The sequence below is a fragment of the Physeter macrocephalus genome, unplaced genomic scaffold, assembly GCF_002837175.3.
Source record: "Physeter macrocephalus isolate SW-GA unplaced genomic scaffold, ASM283717v5 random_23, whole genome shotgun sequence".
In the NCBI taxonomy this organism is placed as follows: Eukaryota; Metazoa; Chordata; class Mammalia; order Artiodactyla; family Physeteridae; genus Physeter; species Physeter macrocephalus.
Genome location: NW_021145307.1, coordinates 181910 through 200000, shown reverse-complemented (window position 1 = coordinate 200000; position 18091 = coordinate 181910). Strand labels below are relative to the sequence as shown.

General features: G+C 55.4%; 1 protein-coding gene across 1 annotated transcript; it reads right to left on the bottom strand.

Annotated features, from left to right (window-relative positions):
* Positions 1-10: 10 nt before the first annotated feature.
* On the bottom strand, positions 11-17819 carry STX1B (syntaxin 1B). The gene is made up of 10 exons (XM_007107414.2): positions 17790-17819; positions 9195-9269; positions 8897-8996; positions 8734-8808; positions 6155-6228; positions 5641-5749; positions 5363-5436; positions 3322-3459; positions 3110-3220; positions 11-2853 (listed from the first exon to the last, which is right to left on the bottom strand). Exons 1-10 carry the CDS (start codon positions 17817-17819, stop codon positions 2773-2775), a joined length of 867 nt encoding a protein of 288 aa, XP_007107476.1. The 3' UTR covers positions 11-2772.
* Positions 17820-18091: the final 272 nt, after the last annotated feature.

Genomic DNA, 18091 nt, shown 5'->3' with positions numbered 1-18091 from the left:
GAGAGGCAGGGGGAGGGAGAAAGGGGGAGGGGAAGCAGCGAGCCCTGGCCAGGTCCGGGGGCCACCCACAGGGCACACAGGGGCTTGACGGTTGTAGGTGCTTGGCGGGCGGGCGGCACGCACTTGTCTGAGAACATGCAAAAGACACCAGCCCCCAGACAACATTCCGGGACACATACAGACACGGCAGCCAACAAGCAAACACATCATGTGATGTGTGGGACTTAGAGAAGCTGGGGCAGAACAGACCCTCAGCGATGCTCTGGTCCATCTGAGGCCCAGAGATGGGCAGCTAGGACCTAATACCAGTCAAGGAGGCAGTTGCATCACTCCAGCCATGGCTCCACCCTTCTCCTTGTGGCCCCAAGGCTGTGGGAATTCCAGAAACGCCTGGTATGAAAGGGTATCCTGGCTGGACGGCAGGAAGGAAAACGGCTGGGGTGGGGGGTGCTGGGGCCTGCTCTGACGTCCCCAAAGAAGCCTGAGTGGGAGCAGGAGGGCTGCAGTCAGATACGGGGGCAAACTTCCTGTCCTGACAAAGGGCACTGTGGGAATGGACAGCCCACCTTGGGGGTTACATATATATATATATATATATATATATATATACAGGCCACACACAGGCAGGGCCCAGCCAGGTAGGGAAGAGGTTGGCTATCTGAGCTGGGGTGGGAGCGGGGTACTATGTTCCAGAAGGTCACATCTGCACTGTCTCTCTCTCACACATACACGCTTCACATGAAGAGGGACTCCAGGAAACGATCTGCACACACACCAAAGTCCTCCACCCTGTGCACACGGATGTCGGACCCCAAGGCAGGGCGCATTCCTGTATTTGTGTGTTCAGTCCTGTATATGTGGGTCCACGTTCCTGGGCCAGTGGAGTGGGAGGCTTCTAACACTGTCCTTTGCCCACATACCTCCCACCTGCCACCCAACGCACAAACCCACTCAGGCATATGTTGTCTACGCAGCAAGGGAGGAGCTGGCCTCTTCCTCACCATCAGAAACTCAGGCCCGTGTCCCACCCTCAGTCTCAGCCTGCAGGGGAACAGCTATTGGTGACATTTCAGCAGATGTGTCCAGGGCACGGGCCCCAGGACTTAGCCCACTCCAGTACGTCGGAAATAAACAGTTCCCTAAATCCAAGGTTCCTGAGGCAAAGGCCAGAGCATCAGATGGGGCGGTGGGGACCATCGCTGGCCTCTCTCGGGTCTCATGTCAGTGCTCAAGAATGTTCTCATTTCTGAAAGCCTGGGGCAGCCCTTGACATTCCCGTGATCAGTAATGTTTCCCATCAATAGCCCTTCCGGGAGGCATTCATGTGCAAACGAGTGCCCGCCTCAACAGGCACCGTGCCAGCGTCAGCATACGCCGGCTCCTGTGTGCATGTGTGTGCCTGGGTGTGGCCTCATCTGCCGTGGCGGCTGGGAGCGCTCTGAGGTGTCCCGGCTTCCACATGTGCAGGCCTATTTGACTGAGAAAGATAAGCACGTGGGCATGTATGCACCGGGGATCCGACCACGCAGGGCAGGAAGCTGCAGTTGCACAATACTGATGTAGCAGTGTGTGGCCACGTCAGATAGCGGCCAGCAGCTCTGGGGAGAAAGGGAGGGGGCAAATAATCTGGATAAACAAACCTGGATGGGGCACAGGTCCTTGAAGGTAAACGTGTGTGTATAATACACAGGGGGGTAGAAACACACTACGTAGAAATCCTCTACACACACACACACACACACACACACACACACTCGCGCAGGCGTACTCTAGATAGCGTAGAAATATAGACTTCTGTGCCCACCCAAAACAGGTGTCCAGTGCAAAATGTGGAGGGCTCTGTCTCAGGAGAAGAACTACCAACACTTCACGCGCACACACACACACACACACACACACACACACACACACACAAACACGTCCCTCACATCACCTATTGGGGGAAATGCACATGGATATACAGGCCAAGCTAGGTTACTGACACGTGTATGCTTCCACTCGCCTTGACTGAACTCCACACACACACACACACACACACACACACACACACACACACACACACGTGTTCCCCAGGACATGTCAGTCCCGGGGTGACTAAGCCAGGAGGGTTTGCTCAACATCACGCTGGGGTGTCTGCCATGGCCTGTGTGTGTGTGTGTTGTGCCTGGGTCCTCTGGGAATGTTAGTGTGAGCCTCTGTACACTCACAACCTGCCCCATCTGTAGCAGACATGGGGGAGGGGGGGTGTCAGTGGAGGAGGTGCTGTTACATTGGATTTAAACACTCAAACACAAAATTCCACGTATGCAAACTGTGTGTCCACGGATCTGTGGCGCCACACACATACACACACACACACACACACACCACACCCGGCCACAGTCTACACAACAACCCGTGGGGAGGGGGAAAGCTCAGACAACACACAGACTTGAGGTGGGGAGCAGAAAGGGCGATTTGGTGCTTCTACACACATCTACACACGTACACACACACACGCTGGGTGTCCACACGTCTCGAGCATGTGCCGGCGGCATGCATGTTGGTGTGCACGTGTAATCACGCCTGCTGCTATCTACGTGCGGGGGCGGGGGGTGGTCCATGGCAGGGGGAGGTCCAGGGACTCCAGGGTCTGACGGGCGGTAAAGGTTGCGGGTGCTGCCCGGGTCTGTCTTGAGGGTGAGCCTGGAGCAGGGGATGGAGTGAAGGGGTGGTGGGGGTATTGCTCCCGATGTGGTGGGGAAGGGTCTGGGAGGGACAGGGGTGGGGGGCCTACAAGCCCAGCGTCCCCCCAATGGATGACGCCAAGACCACCCCCAGCACCACACAGCAAATGATGATCATGATTTTCTTCTGCAGGCAGGAAGGGCGATAGGGAGGGAGGAGACAGAGAGACAGAGAGGTAAAGAGACAGACAAACCGACAGACAGATGAGGAGGAGGGTGTGAGGAAAAAGAAGAGGGGAGAGAAAACAGAAAAAGGAAGAGGTCAGAACCAGAGATAAGGCCTCTCGCAGGATCTCCTCACTCACTGCAGCCCTGGCCTGAGCCCAGCCCCGCCCGCTCGGCTCCAGCCCACCCGCTCCACAGGCCCGCCTGCCCCAGCTCACCCTCCGGGCCTTGCTCTGATATTTCACAGCTTTCTTGGTGTCAGACACGGCTCGCTCCACGTAGTCCACGGAATGTTCCACATTGTACTCAATGCGGTCAATCATTTCGCCCTGCAGAGGATACATGCATAGGACGGGGTGGGAGCTGGGCTGGAAGAGGGGATCCCGGAGACCCGGGTGAGGTTCCCCGAGGGCTGTGGCAGAGGCAGTACCTGGCTCTCCACGAGCATGGCCATGTCCACAAACATGTCGTGCAGCTCACGGATGCTGGTTTCCAGTTTGATGATCTCATTGTGCCTCGTCTCGATTTCATTCAGCGCCTGCTTTGTCATCTGTGAGTCCATTTTGATCTAGGGTGAAAGGGGAGGGGCAGGGGGGAAGAGGGAGGAGAGCTGCAGACCACCCTTCACTCCCAGAAGAGATTGGATTCTGCAGCCAGAGCGTCTGGGTTCGAATCTGGCTGGCGTTTACTAGCTGTAACCACAGACAAATTGTTTAACCTCTTCAGGCCTCAGTTTCCCCACCTAGAAAATGCAGATACTTCACACCTCACCAGGTTGTGTGAAGATTAAGTGAATGACTACGTGTGTATCCATTAGAATCGTACCTGGCACACAGGAAGCACTAAAGAGACATTTGTTAAATTGCAAGAAGGAAAACTTGCCCTGGGCCCGCCATCTCAGCCCAGGACTGTCTCTATCACACACACCAGGGAGGCCCTGGGAAGGGAGACAGGGGTCCTGGACCCCTGTGAGGATTGGGGGCCACCATCTGGTCAAAGGCAGACAGGATTATGGAAGGGGACACAGCAGAGAGTGGCAAGCAGAAAAGGAGGCCCAGATGAGAAGGCAGTGTGCCCTGGAGCCCCCATGATATGGGCCGGGGGAGAAATCATAAGGAAGTGCTCTGCAGCCCTCAAGAGTCAGTGGGAGAGAGACTCTAACCCACAGTCAGATATACCTCCTCCCCACAGAAGCCAGACCACTCACTTTCCAAACCACTCACTGTTTAGACCACATCCAGCCACTCTTCTGCTCTAAAGCCCTCCAAGGCTCCCCACCAACCACAGGCTACATACCTTTACCTTAGCAGTCAAGGCCCCATCTCCCTTTCTGTCCTCATCTCCCCAAATCCTAAGAGCCCAAATCATCCGATGGCTCTTTGGCAAGTGGTCCACTCTCCCTGTTTTTGTTCAGTCTGTCCCCTTTGTCTGGAATGTCCTTTGCCCATCTCCCCATGTCCAAATGCTCCCTGTCTCTTAAGGCACACAACTCAATGCCACCTCCCCCAGGAAGCCTTTCCCGACCCTAGAAGTTACCTACTACCTTAGGGCCTGTCTGCATCTTGTTCAGCCCTCAGGCAAGGTACCGACCACCCTGCATCGTAATCATGGTGGGTTAACTGGCAGGGATCAGCTCTATCCCCTTAGAACCACTCACCAGGTTTCCCTCCACTCTCAGACAGACTGACAGCCTGGGCAGAGCTGTTTGGGAGGGCTCCGGGCTAACTGGCCCATTATCAATTTGCTCAAAGCTAATTTAACAAAGATCAATTCTCTAAATAACAATTTGCTGAAAACTGCTAGACAGTCACTGAACGTACTTTAATGCTGGTCTAGAAACCTAAACCAGAGTCATTCTGTCACCAGAAACAGAAAGGGAGACAGAACCTGTCAGCCAGGGCAAAAGTCAAGAAAGAGAAAGAAGAACTACAGTTGGGGAAAGCCCATCTCCTTCACATATAAGATGACAAGCGCAGGGCAGTGTGCAAAACTTCAGCAAAACTAAAACTGATTTTTTAGAAAACCTTCAAAATGTAGGCAAATTAGTCACTTGGTGAAATGACCCGCATCACTAGGGAGAAGTGCGTCCTAGCGCTGAAGAGTCCGGACTGCGGATTCAGACCCTTGCTCTGCCTGTAGCTGTGTGACCTCGGCAAGTCATTTAACCTTTCTGGATCAGATTACCTCCTCTGTGAAACACGACTCCCTCAGACGCTTGTGGTGAGGATTAAATGAGTTTAGTAGGTAAATGTAAATACATTCAGTGCTTAGAACGGTGCCCGGCACCTTACTGTTTTCCATTTTTATGAGAGTGCTTCCTGCTCTGCCCCCATGGAATTCCCCAGTTCCAGGTTCAGACTTCCCGATGCTTGTTATTTCAGGGCGGACTTAGGACCTTGAGTTCAGCCTACGCTTGGGAAGGAAAGGCGAATGCTTTCCAAAAACAGACCCCACCCCCACGCGGGGCTCACATCGTCAGTGAAGATGGCCAACTTCCCACTCTCCAGCATGTCTTCCAGTTCTTCGTTGGTCGTGGTCCTTCCAGCTGTGGGGAGAAAGGACTCCCTGCTCAGCGACTGGGCCAGCCTGGACACCTAAGGTGGTGGGATGTGGCAGGGACCCGGGAGCCCACCCTCCCATCTGGCCTCTGGCCACGAGTCCCCTCCACGGAGGCGAAGGGCCTGGAAGGAGTATGGGACAGGTCTGGGGAGTTTGCGGGGGGGGGGGGGTTGGGAGATGTCACACGCACTGATCTCCAGCTGCCTCTGGATCCGGTCCTTGCAGCGGTCCCGGTACTTGGACTGGGTCGCGTTATATTCAGTCATTACCTCCACGAACTTTCGGGAGAGTGTGGAGTGCTGCGGTGGGGGGTACAGACACATCAGGAGGCAGGAAGCAGAGACCGTGGAGGGATGGAGTGGGCGGGAGGGGCTGAGTTAGCCTACGGCCCCTTCTTCAGCTCGTGCCACGATCCCAAGCCCTCGCAAGTGTGCAGTCCCGTACCCCAGCACCCCCATCCTACGCCCAAGCCAGCCAAGGCCGGGCCAGGGCACCGAGATGTAGCCGTGTTCCGACCTCCGCTGTAGTCCCGCCCCAAGCCCCGCCCCTGCCCAGGCTCCCCCTTGGCCACGCCCCACGCTAGTGCCTGCTCCGGCCCGCCCACGCCCAACAGGCAGGGCTCCAGCCTGGGCCCCTCCCCTGGCCGGTCCAGTGCGGTTTGGTCCCGGCCCTGACCCTGACCGTGCCTGGCCGCTGCCTCCTACCTGGGTCTTGCGGATGCGCAGGTCCGCAGAGGAACGATTCAGCCCCTCCTCCTGTTCAATGCTTTGCTCGATCGCTGCGGGAGAGAGGACGCAGTGACTGGAGGGCGGGAGACCCGGCGCATGCGGGGCGGGGGTCGGGGACATATGAAGGGTGGACACCCTGAGGCAGGCCCCCCAGGCCCGTGAACGGATGTCACACCCAGGCGAGGGCAGACAGTAAAGACTCTAGGGTGGGGAGGCAGGAGGCCAGCAGATAAAGGGACCAATGTTTGAGGGGGCCTGGAAACCAGGTAGGAGGGGATATTGAAGGTCAGTCGGTCACCAGACAGAAGGGGGCTATTTGTTTTGCTGGAAGGATTGCGTCGTGGAAAGTCTCACAGCTGTAACTCCTGCCCAGCCCCCCAGTCCACATCCCCTGTATGGGGGGGCGGGAGAACTCTCTGCTTTTTGCAGCCTCAGAAAAGGGTCAGGAACCCACCCTGGGATTTTTCTGGTGGAGGGCAAGCACTTTCAAGTGGGTCAGGTTCTAGTGGCCGCCCTCTCCTTGGAAAATTCTAGGGTAAGTGGATGGATGTTCCAACAGAGAAAATAGCTCCCCCCTGCCTTACAAAGTGATCCCTGTCCCAGGAATCCCCACTTCTAAAGGATGTTCTGGAAAAGCACACAGATTAACTGGGATTACTGCTTCTAGATCATGCACTCCCCACACTTATTCAGATTTTCTAAAAAAGAGCTTGAGGGTAAGATCTACTGTGCTCGGAAAATGCAGCAGGGATGAATCACCAGCCCCTCCAGACCTGGAAGAGCCTCCAGGCCACTCCCGAGAACACTGCTTCTCCGTTCTTGGCAGCGGTGGAGGTACGGTGCTGGATGGCACCCCAACGCTCCCCCGCCAGCGATGGCGGGCCAGTGACTGAGTGACAGCTCTGGACCAGCTGTTACGGGAAAAGTCCAGAAACACACACCCAGGAATGTTGGAATCTCTGGCCCAGACTGGGACCCTGTTGTCAGACTTGGGGCTGGGGCCAAGCCCAGGAGGAAGGGATCCTTTACAGGGTCTTATTGACTTCTTATTGACAGTAATCCCGGGAGTTCAGTGATAGCAGTCCAGGTTTCAGACTAGAAACTGAGGTTGAAATAGAGAAAACAACTCATTCAAGGTCACACACAATGCCGGAGCTCATGCCACCACAGAGCTGGAGAAAGCTGGAGAAGATGATCTCCCTTTTTCTGGAGCTCTCGAGGGTCAGCTCCTCTGAGCCACTGCCACTTTTCCTAGCTTCTTTCTTGGTCTATTCCTGAACTCCTAAACCATACAGCCCTCCTCATGGTCTTATAAAGAGTGTTAATGTCAGAGCTCAATGGGCTCAAAGAAATTGCTGAGCGCAGGGATTTTTAAACTTGTGTCCCACGGAACCCTGCTTCTGAGAAGGAACCTCAGAGGGGTCTGTTGCTGGGAGTGATGAGGAGGCTAGGCAGGTAGGGCTCTGGGTCTCCCAACCCCAGGTCAGCCAGAACAGCCTGACTTTTATGTGTTGTACGTATTGGAATTTGGGGTAAGACTTCACTTAGGAAAAAAAGATTTTGCTACCAAAAACCAAAAACAAACAACAACAACATCTAGCTTTGAAATTGCTTTAGTAGTTCTTACTGTACTGATGAGGAACTGAGGGCAGGGTACTTGTCCAGAATGAGCTGGTGATGGAAGTGGGCTCCCTCTGTCTGGACTTGCAATCAGTGTGCTCCCAATTTGGATCATTTTGCTTTCTAGCACGCTCTCCTGAGTGCAAAGGGCTTACAGATCAGCACTGGAGGCTCACATATGACCTCCTGTTGAGTCCAGGAGGGCACGGAGTCCCTGTCCTCATCTCTCTGGACCAAGGTCATTTGTGCTCAGGGCCAGGCATCTGACATGACTCCTTTCCCCCAAAGCCCAGCAATGTGCCTCAAGGTGCTCGGCAAATGTTTTCCGATGCTGAATTACCACGAGCATACAAATTAGCATCATGGTAACACTGCTATCCCCCTGGCACCAGCAGACAAGGAGGTTCCCAACCCACAGTGATTTGGGGGAAGGTGGTTATTACCAGCACCCAAGTCCTTAAATTAGAGTGAATACGTGAGCATTTGGCAAGTCCCTCCTGAAAGTTTGCCAGCCCCTGATGTCAGCCACACGGTCCAATCTGTCCTGCGCTAAGGATACCAATTCAGAAGCATTTGCTGAGCCCACCTACTGGGTGCTTAGCGCTATGTCCGGCAACTGTTCTGGAGAAACGAGGCCTTTGTGAAACTAAACCCACCTGGAAGACTGTATTTTCCTGATGGACCTTCCTGCTGATGGAACCAGCAGAGCTCAGATGCAATTTGGACAGAAAGCCTCCTCTCTCTCATTTCCCTGTCATGTCTGTATCTTTCTCCAAGGCATCTGGAGCAAGTTGGGAAATCTCAGGTTTTATGCTTTCTCAGTGTTTAGGAATCTGGCTCCTGGAAGTCTGTAGACATTCCTCATAGAGAGGCCTGTTTAGTCCAATGGAGGGCAGAGTTTTTTTCCTCCTTAGGCAGGGGATGGCATTCCTCACCTTTCAACTTGGATCGAACCTTGTTGGCCGTCTTCTTGATGTCTGCAGTGAGGTCCTCCAGCTCCTGTTTGGTCTCTGAGGGGAGGGGAGGGGCAGGTGAGATGTCTGGGTGGGACCCCAGACTCCTGCCACCAGCCCCCGGCCACCCGGCAGTAGCACTTACTCTCATCCGGGTTGGGGGCGGCCAGGATGGCACTATGCTGTTTTTTCACTTGTTCCACATCCTCTGACAGCTTCTCAATGCAGCCCCGGATCTCTTCCACCTGGGGCAGCAAATCGGCTATACCCAGCCAAGTTGTCGGGCCAGACAAAGGGATTCAGGGGGCTCAGTCAGGGTTCAGAGAAACGGGCCAGACCCAGAGGGGTTGGTAAAAGGCCAAGGGGATGGAGGAGTAGAGAGCAGGGTGGGGGCCGGGGGCCGGGGAGAAGGAAGTTGTTGGCTGGGGGCCAGGTTCTGTTACCTGTTCAAAGAACTCATCCATGAAGTGGTCCCGGTCCACATGGACCACCTCCTCCTCATCATCGCTGTCTTTCGCCTGGGAGGCAAAGAAAGGCAGTCTGTGTGCAATCCCGATGCTCCCAGCTCTGGGCTCAGAGCGGGGGTGCTGGGAAGGGTCACACGCAGGGGGCCAGGGCACCGAGCAGTCACAACGAATACTGGGTGTCTTGTGGCACAGAGTCCCGGAGGCCGGGTGCCTGACAGCCCAAAGGACACCTTGGAGGGAATTAGCCAAAGGCACCGTTTCAGGGGTAGACGTGTTCCTGTGAGCGCAGTCACCCTGGAGGCGGGTGGCGCTCTGGACAGATGCTTTAACCAACCAGTATGGAAGTATTTCGATATTGTAACGACCAGCTAAATGTCAGCCTTGCAGTAATTGGCTCTGGGCTGCGAGAAGGGGTCTGGAATAGCATCCCAGGAGCCTGACCCCCCTCCACCATCCACCCAGCCGCTCCTGCCAGGCTTCAATTTGCTCCCTTCTCTTCCCCTCCAGCCTCCAACGCGACCAGCCACGTCCCCTATGCAAGGTCACTTCACTGCCAGCGGCAGGCGCCAAGTTGAGCAAGCAGTCGGCCAGGGGAGGGCTGGACGAGAGACACAGTCAGCACCCCGGCCTCCCTCCTCGCACCCACTCTCTTCCCCTACCCCCCCTCTCCTCGTGTATTCACTTGATTTCATCCAGCCTCTTCCAACTTCACACCCACCTACTCTCACTTGCTTGGATTTCCCAGTTGCAACCTGCAGCTGCTCAGCCCTCCACCCCCAGGGCTCAGAGACACAAGGGATTTACCCACCCACACTGCCACTGCCGCCACCAGACAGGCCAGTGACATAGACAGAAGGGCTGACACACAAGGCACACAGAAATAGGTCCACTGACACCCACACAGACCCACAGCAAAGCTGCCTGCTGACACATGTGGACACACAGACGTGCAGCGGCCCCTCTGCCCCCAGGGACATTCGGAAGGGCCCTCTGGGGCTCTTCTCCCAGCCTCTCTGAGGATCCGGTCTGCACACTCACTCAGAGCTGGGAAGGAGGAAAGGGGGTTCGGAAGGGCTCCCCGATGCCCCAAACTCCAGTCTCAAGACTCTGCTCGGGACAGAAGTCTGAGGGCAAAAGCTGAGCCCATCAAGCTTAATTACATCTGGGGCCCTAATCAGCCTCCATGGAAACTTAAAACAGTTCACTCTGATTTCCAGAAAAAACGGAGCCAAAACTCAGACAGAATCTCATGACCAGAGCCTGAATGAGGTCAGGATAGGATCCACACAGCGTCTAGCGGGGGCTATTGCCATTTGGGGTCTAAAGAGAAGAGCTTGCACAGGGCCTCGACAGGGTCCGAGCAGATCGCAGACAGGACCTGACAGAAACCAGACAGCCCAGACCAAACCGACTCTGCGCAGACAGATCGCAGACAGCTCAGATCGAACCTAGACAGAGCCAGATGGGACCCAGATGTGATCTAGACAGCCAAGTGAACTTAGAATCAGAGGGGCCCGACAGCACCCCGAGGAACCGTGAGCACAGAGACGCCCAGCTGGACCCTCTCGAAGGTACCCCAGCTTCCCACCCAAGCCCCGCTCAGATGGTACCCAGGGATCCTCCCCTCCCCATGTTGGGGAATGCCTTCAGCACTTCCATTTAAGCTCCAAATATCTCCCAGGAAAGGGAGGCTCTTCTTTCTCTGCCCACCAGTAAGACATGCCAGGCTGCAAGGAAGAGCCCAGACAGGAAGCCAGCTGTTCTAGCCTCCATTTGAGCTGCCCCCAGAAGGAGGGGTGGGACCAGGTGGGGCTCGGGGACCCTGATGGGACTTCTGGCTTCTCAAGCTTCCGCCTGACCCGGAACCACACCAATGGACCTTGGCTCCATGAGGCTCCGGGGTGCTCGGCTCATCTCTGAGGACCCACCGGCCTCCCGTGTTCTATCCTCAAAAAGCCAGTTGCCTCACGAGGTTCCCCTTCCCCTAGAGCCAACCTGCAGCTGCTCAGCCCTCCGCGCCCCCAGGGCTCAGAGACACACAAGGGATTTACCCACCCACACCGCCACCGCCGCCTCTGTCCCTTCTCTGCCTTCAAGCACTTGGCCCTCAGCTTGTCTGCCCACAGGTCATGAGGCCTCTCGCTGGCCCAGGGATCTGGGAACTTTCCTGTTGTCTCTTTCCCCTCCCCAGGCTGCCTTTAGACCTCCTCAAGTCTCATTTCTCTCCCTCTCTCCTTTGGTTCCCAGGGCCAGATCCCTGATTCTGCCCTGGGGTGTCCCTGGCTGCCTGTTTACTTGCCCTTGAGAGAGGAGGGAAGGTAGAGTGTCCAAGGATGACTTAGTTGGTGTAATCAATACAGACAGCTGACAGCTAAAGTCCTCTCCAGTTGACAGACACTTTTACATCTATAATCTCTCCTGCTCCTCACTACCATAGCCCTGGAGAAAAGCTGTCCCCATTTCACAGATGAGGGGAACAGGAGGTCTGAGGGGGAAGAGGAAATGGACTTGCTCAAGGGCACCCAGGCTGAAAGGGGCCAGGAAATCAGAGACATCTAAGACATGCCTCCTCCCATATCCCCTCATTTCTTTCTTTCTTTTTTTTTTTTTTTCTTTTTGGCATCGCTGTGCAGCATGTGGGATCTTAGTTCCCTGACCAGGGACAAACCTGTGCCCCCTGCATTGGGAGCGTGGAGTCTTAACCACTGGACGGCCAGGGAAGTCCCTCCCGTAGCCCCTTCTGAGGCTTGAGACCAGGCTGCCTCCTACTGGCCACTCTGCCACCAGAGATTTCCCTTCTCAGGTCCCCTCCTGACAAGGCACAATCTGGGCGAGGCTCTGCGCCCCGAAAACCTAGCAAAATACTAGCGTGTGATAGCACCTTTGGCCTAGGTCTTGCATTCTTGTTATCTCGTTTAAGCTTCATTAAAGCTCTGTAAGGACCATTGGTCAACATAACTATAATTGTGGAAAACATTTACACAGCATTTGATAACGTGCTGGGCACTGTTCTAAAGCATACTGCGTTTATTTATCCATTTCATTCTTACAATAGCTGCCTTCTATAGATAGGGAAACTGAGTCACAGAGAGGCTAACGAGCTTGCCCAGGTCAGCAGCTGGAAGGCCACACGCCTTCTTCCCTCTGAGTTTCAGTCTCTGCATTTGCTGAATGGCAAGAAAGTCCTCCCTAAATGGTGGGAGAAGGAGGCCGTGAGACGAGGCAGTAAAAATGCCGGATGCTGCCTGAGAGAATAAGTGCTCAGCGAGGCTTGGCTGTCACCCACTGCCTCTCCCAGGTTACAGATGAGGAAACAGGCTCAGAGAGGTTGCCTGACCCTCCTAAGGCTTCACAGGAAATAAGGCCGGAGGTGGGACCTGAATTGTCCTGGTGCTAAATCTCAGGCTCTTTCCCTTCTGTCTCTCTATTCCTTCCTGACCCCTAAAGAGTCTGCTCTGCTGTGTCCTCAGTACCACTGAACTCCTGTGGCTGGGACAGAAAACCAGTAAGACGTGCCAGGCTGCAAGGAAGAGCCCAGACAGGAAGCCAGCTGTTCTAGCCTCCATTTGACTTGCTGTGTGACTCTCAGACCCTCTCTGGGCCCCGGCTTATCTGTGAAATGCGCGGGCCCTCCCTGCTCTGAGGTGTGTGTGTTTCTTAAAGAGCACGGCCTCCACGTCTGGAAGAAGCCGGCCAGCCCGAAAGAAAACAGGCTGAGGGCAAATGAGACTACCTCAGAAAAGATGAACAAATGTCCTCCCATCCACTTTATGGACAATTCAAGCCTCAGTTTCCCCCTGTGCGAAATGAAGAAAGTAAGAGTCATATATACCCGACAAGTAGGCAGCAATTACCATGCGTCGGGCTCTGTTACAAGTGCTTTGCATTTCTCGTTTAATCCTCACAGCCACTCACTCCATGAAGTAGATACTCTTCTTATTCCCATCTGATGGATGAGGCAGAGAGAGATTAAGTAATTTGCCTACGATCATACAGCTGACGGGGTGCTGACACGATGGTGCTGGATTGGAACCCAGGCACGCTGCTCTTTACGGCTTGCCAGCTCCTCAAGTGCTCAGGAGGATGAAATGGGAGACCGTGGAGGCCCTGGGCACCTTCTGGAACCGCCTTGGGGAGAGGGGGCATCAGATCCAAGCCTCTAGCTTCAGTCCTTCCCCATCAGAGACACCGGAGGTGTTCATAGGAGTGTCAGTGGCGGGGAGACAAAATAGACAGATGCGTGGATGGAGGGAGCGGGACAACGTGAGCCAGGAAATCAACAGAGACAGACGAGAGGGTGACTAAAACAGAGGTGGAAAGAGACTGGAATTGGGTGATAGAAAAGTCAGAGAGTGGGGACTTCCCTGGCGGTCCAGTGGTTGGGAATCCATGCCTCCAATGCAGGGGCTGCGGGTTTGATCCCTGGTAGGGGAACTAAGATCCCAGCACGCCGCGTGGTGCGGCCAAAAAAAAAAAAAAAGAAAGTCACAGAATATGTGTGTGTGTGTGTGTGTGTGTGTGTGTGTGTGTGTGTGTGTAAACACATATGCATGCCCACGCATACAACACACACGTGCTCACACCTGCTTCTCAGGGGCATGAGCATCCTTTGATCTAGAGGCAGCAGCCTCTCTCCACCGCACCCCCTGCTTCTGTCCATCTGTCTCCCTGACCCAGGCCTCTGCTCGCTCCCAGCATCCAGCCCAGTCCTCCCACCCCAACCTCTCTCCTCCACCTTCCCTGCCTTCACCGAGCGACTCCCTTCCTCACCCTCCCTCTGCCCCACTGGGTCCTTCAGTCATCTGACAAATATCTCAGATCAGTGTCCAGTTCTCTTGTGGGTGCTGCGGAGAATACAATGGTGAACGAGACAGGAAGGGGTCCTGCCTCCAAGGAGCTGACATTCCAGGGGAGGGAGACAGACGATGGAAAATGAACAAGACAATTTCAGATGGTGCTACTTAGCAAGAGGGAGATAAAGCAGGAGGTGTGATAGAGAGAAATGGGCATCAGGGAGGGCCTTTCGGGAGGGGCTTGACATCTGAGCTAAGGCCTGAGGAGTTAACTGCACCACAATCTGGAGGACACAGAATTCAAGGCAGAGGGAACAGTGTCCAGGCAGAGAGAACAGCATTCAGAGGGACCAGCAAGTGCAAAGGCCCTCAAGCAGGGGGAACGTGATGCGTCTGAATGGCAGAAAGAAGCCCCACGCAGCTGGGGGATACCAACCCTCACCCAGGGTTCCCCTGGTCCGTGCCCGCCCTCCTCAAACACGCTCTCCTCAAACACGAGGCCCCCCTTTCCTTCTGCTAAGTCAGGTCTGCATTTCTAAATCACCTATTGTACCTATCCCATACCTGAGGGCTACACCTGGGACCCAGTCCCTGCCCTCAGGGTGCATGACTCGTCCTAGAACAGCCTCCTTTCCATCCACCCTCAAATTCCAGCCTCCCTCACCTCAGGCCTCCCCCCCACCCACTTCCCAGTCTCCCATCCACCCCGACCCCCGCCTTCCCACTCCACAGCCGCCTCTCAGGCTCCAGCCCACAACGCGTCCCCTCGTGGCTTCTCTCTCCCCGCAACCTTCCTCTCCACCTCACTTGCTCCCTTGCTCTCCTCTTCAGCCCCATCCCTGGACCCATTTCTTGGACTCTGGGACACCCATCCAGCCAACTGACTCCCCACCGCAGCATCCACTCCAGCCCAGTGCCTCCCAGTTGCCAACGAAAGGTGCCTGGTGAACTGGAAACAGAAAACCCTGGTTCAACCCTGGCCCTGCCATTAACAGCTGTATGACCTTGGGCAAGTCAGGTTACCGCTGTGGCCCTCAATTTACTCCAATAAATTAGGGGTCCCATCTTGCCCATCTCAGGGGGCTGATGTGAGACTCAAGAGAAATAAATGAGTTAGCTGTGGAATAACAAACACTCATGGAGCAATGCTGAGCACCAGGCCTCCTTCTAGGCGCTTCCAGCGTAATTTCAATCCTCAGGACAGCCCTCTGAAGCAGGTCCCGTTATTACTCCCAATTCACACATGAAGAAAGTGAGGACCAGAGAGGTTAAGCAACTTACCCAAGGTCACACAGGAAGTAGCCAAGCTAGGATTTGAACCCAGACAGTCTGACTCCCAAATCTGTGCCCTTGACAGCTATGTGATGAACAGATGTGAGAACCCCTCGGGAACTCGAAGTACTGTTGGAAAAAGACAATCAGGCCCCCTGGGCTGACATCCCTGCCCATCACTGCCTTTCCATCCCTCTCAGCCTCTCAGAGACCCCTTTCCCAGGCCTCCCACACCCTGCCCAGTCTCTCCTGCCTCCCAGCCTCCTCATTCTCAACTCTGGCAGGGAGACCCCCGTACTCCCTGTATCTGGAAGCTTTTTTTCCGCCCCACACATGCCTTCCCAAATCTCCAGTTTCCTTGAGCCGTGACTAACACCGGAGCCATCAGCATTCACTCAGCCCCCTCTGCCCCTCCACCTCACCTCCAACCTCCCCCATCTGCTGCCCCCAGCAGCCCCAGCAGACAGGATTCCTCCCCTCTGGGCAGGGGGTCCCTGATCCACTCAGATGAGGACTCCCATCCCCTGCTTTCCCTGCACCCCTGTCTTCACCTTTTCCCTCCCCCTGTCTAATCACACCACAATTCCACCACCACCTCACCCTGACCCACTTTCCATTTCTTGGGATTTTGGACTCATGGCATAGTCTTGGCAGCAGTGGATCTGGGTTCAAATCCGGACTACTCACTTGCTAGCTGTGTGACCTTGGGCAAGTTTCAACCACTGGGCCTCAGTTTCCTTCACTATAAAATGAAGTAGTCTCCCAGTCTCCCTACCTTACCAGGTGAGGGTCTAATGAGATTATGGATGGCAACCTGCTTTGGATGAAAACGGGGAGAGAAGGGGAGTTAAGAGCACCAACACTGGAGTCAGCCTGCCTGCCTGCCTTTAATTAGCTGTGTGACTTTGGTCAACTTACTTAACCTCTCTGGGCCTCAGTTTTCTTATCTATAAAATGGGATAATACTAGTACCAGTCTCCTAGGGTTGCTGTGAGGATCGAAATGAGTTAATACGTATAAAACACTTAGAACAGTGTCTGGCACATGAGTGTTGGTTATTTTTATCACCGTCATTTTCCTGATGCCTAAGCGTATATTCAAAGTTTAATTAAAAAAAATAAACCTTCAAAATTCCCTCCCCCAACCACCAGTTCCTCCTTCCTTCCCAACTGCCAACCCACCTCTCCCAGAGACAAGAGTCACTTGCCTCTAAGCCCCGTCCCCTTGTCTTTCTGTAAGCAGGTTCCCCACCCCCAAATCCAGGGGGCTCTCCAAAGACAGAGCTTTTTACCCCCAGTATTGAGACTTCTCTTTCAAAGGCTAAAAAAGCAGAGACGCATGTCAACTTGGCAGACGGGAAACCCAGATTCCTGTCTGATCTTCCCAGCCACTTGCTTGGTGACCTTGGGCAAGTTCCTGCCCATTGCTGAACCTCAATCTGCTCATCTGTCAAATGGGATAACAACCCCAGGGTAATAACCAATAGGCTCCTGGTGAAGTGTACCAGGCTATATCAGTTGGGTCTAGTACTTTATTAACGTAACCCCACAGCAGGCTGTCAGCTCTGCCTCCTCGGGGCCCCAGGTCACTTCTACAACCCTCCACCCCACCGCATCCCCTCAGGCCCAGAAGCCATTCTTATCAAGCCCCCACTCCCCAGCCCCTCCAAATGGCAGCCTTCACTGCAGACACCAGTGCCACCCTCCTCCCCCCCGTCACCCAAACACAACTAACTGCCTGGCCCGACTCCTGGAGCCGGGCCTCTTCAGGCCTGCAGACCAGAGGCCCACGTCAGCCCGCCCCTGGCAGTTTAGGATGCCCCAGTTCTCCCCAGCGGAGCATGATCCCTGTCATACAGCCCAATTCCATGGCCCTGTGCATGGAACCTCCTCCCGGTCTCCCCTGCAACCCCCTCTCCCACCTCTGGGGTCACCCTATCTCAGGCCCCGGCCCTCTGGCTATCTCCTGAGGCCACCTCTTCCCTCCTTGTCTCTGAGAGGTGCCCCCTCCCCATGGAGAGCAACACACACACACTTCATTCACTGCCAGGTGCTGGCATCTCAGTCAGTCCCAACGTGTGTCCTTCCCCACAGCGGCCCCCAGATCTGGGTCTCACTGGGCTCAGCCTGGCCCAGGAACTGCCCACATCCTTCTAATTCAGCAAATCTGCCCAGCAGATGACAGCACCCTCCAATTCTCTCCCACACTCACTCTTTCCCATCCCCAGATTACACCCCAGGGTCCTCCTGGGAATGTAGGGTGTCCAGGGCCCCTGAGACCTCTCCTGCCCCCTTGTGTCTTAATGGCCTCCAACCCCTTCTAGCCACTGTCCCTAAAATGCAGGTTCATTGGAGACATCAGGTGCCTTCACATATTGGGGTGCCCCTGCCACCAACCTCCAGTCTCATCATTTGCCCCCACGTCCCAGCACCTCCCCCACTCCACCCCCACGCGCTCCCCAAATACTGGGGTCCCGCCCCCCCATTTTCCCCACCCCCAAGCTCACACTCCGCAGCTCCTGAGTCCGATCCTTCATCCTGCGACGGCTCCTCCTCCTCCTCCTCGTTCTCCTGCCTCTCCTCTGCTCCCTGCCTCCTGCCTCGGTGCTGGAGTCCTGAGTCTGGGGGCGCCGGCGGGGGGGCGCTGTAGGGGGGCCCGCGGGCGGGGGCGGGCTGAGGGGCGGCGGGCTGAGGGCCGGGCAGGGGCAGGGGCCTGGGCCTGGCTCGGCTCTGCCGGGGCTGCGGTGGCGATGCGGCTGCGGCACAGGCTTGGATGGAGGGATGCGGGAGCTGAAGCGCGGGGGAGGGG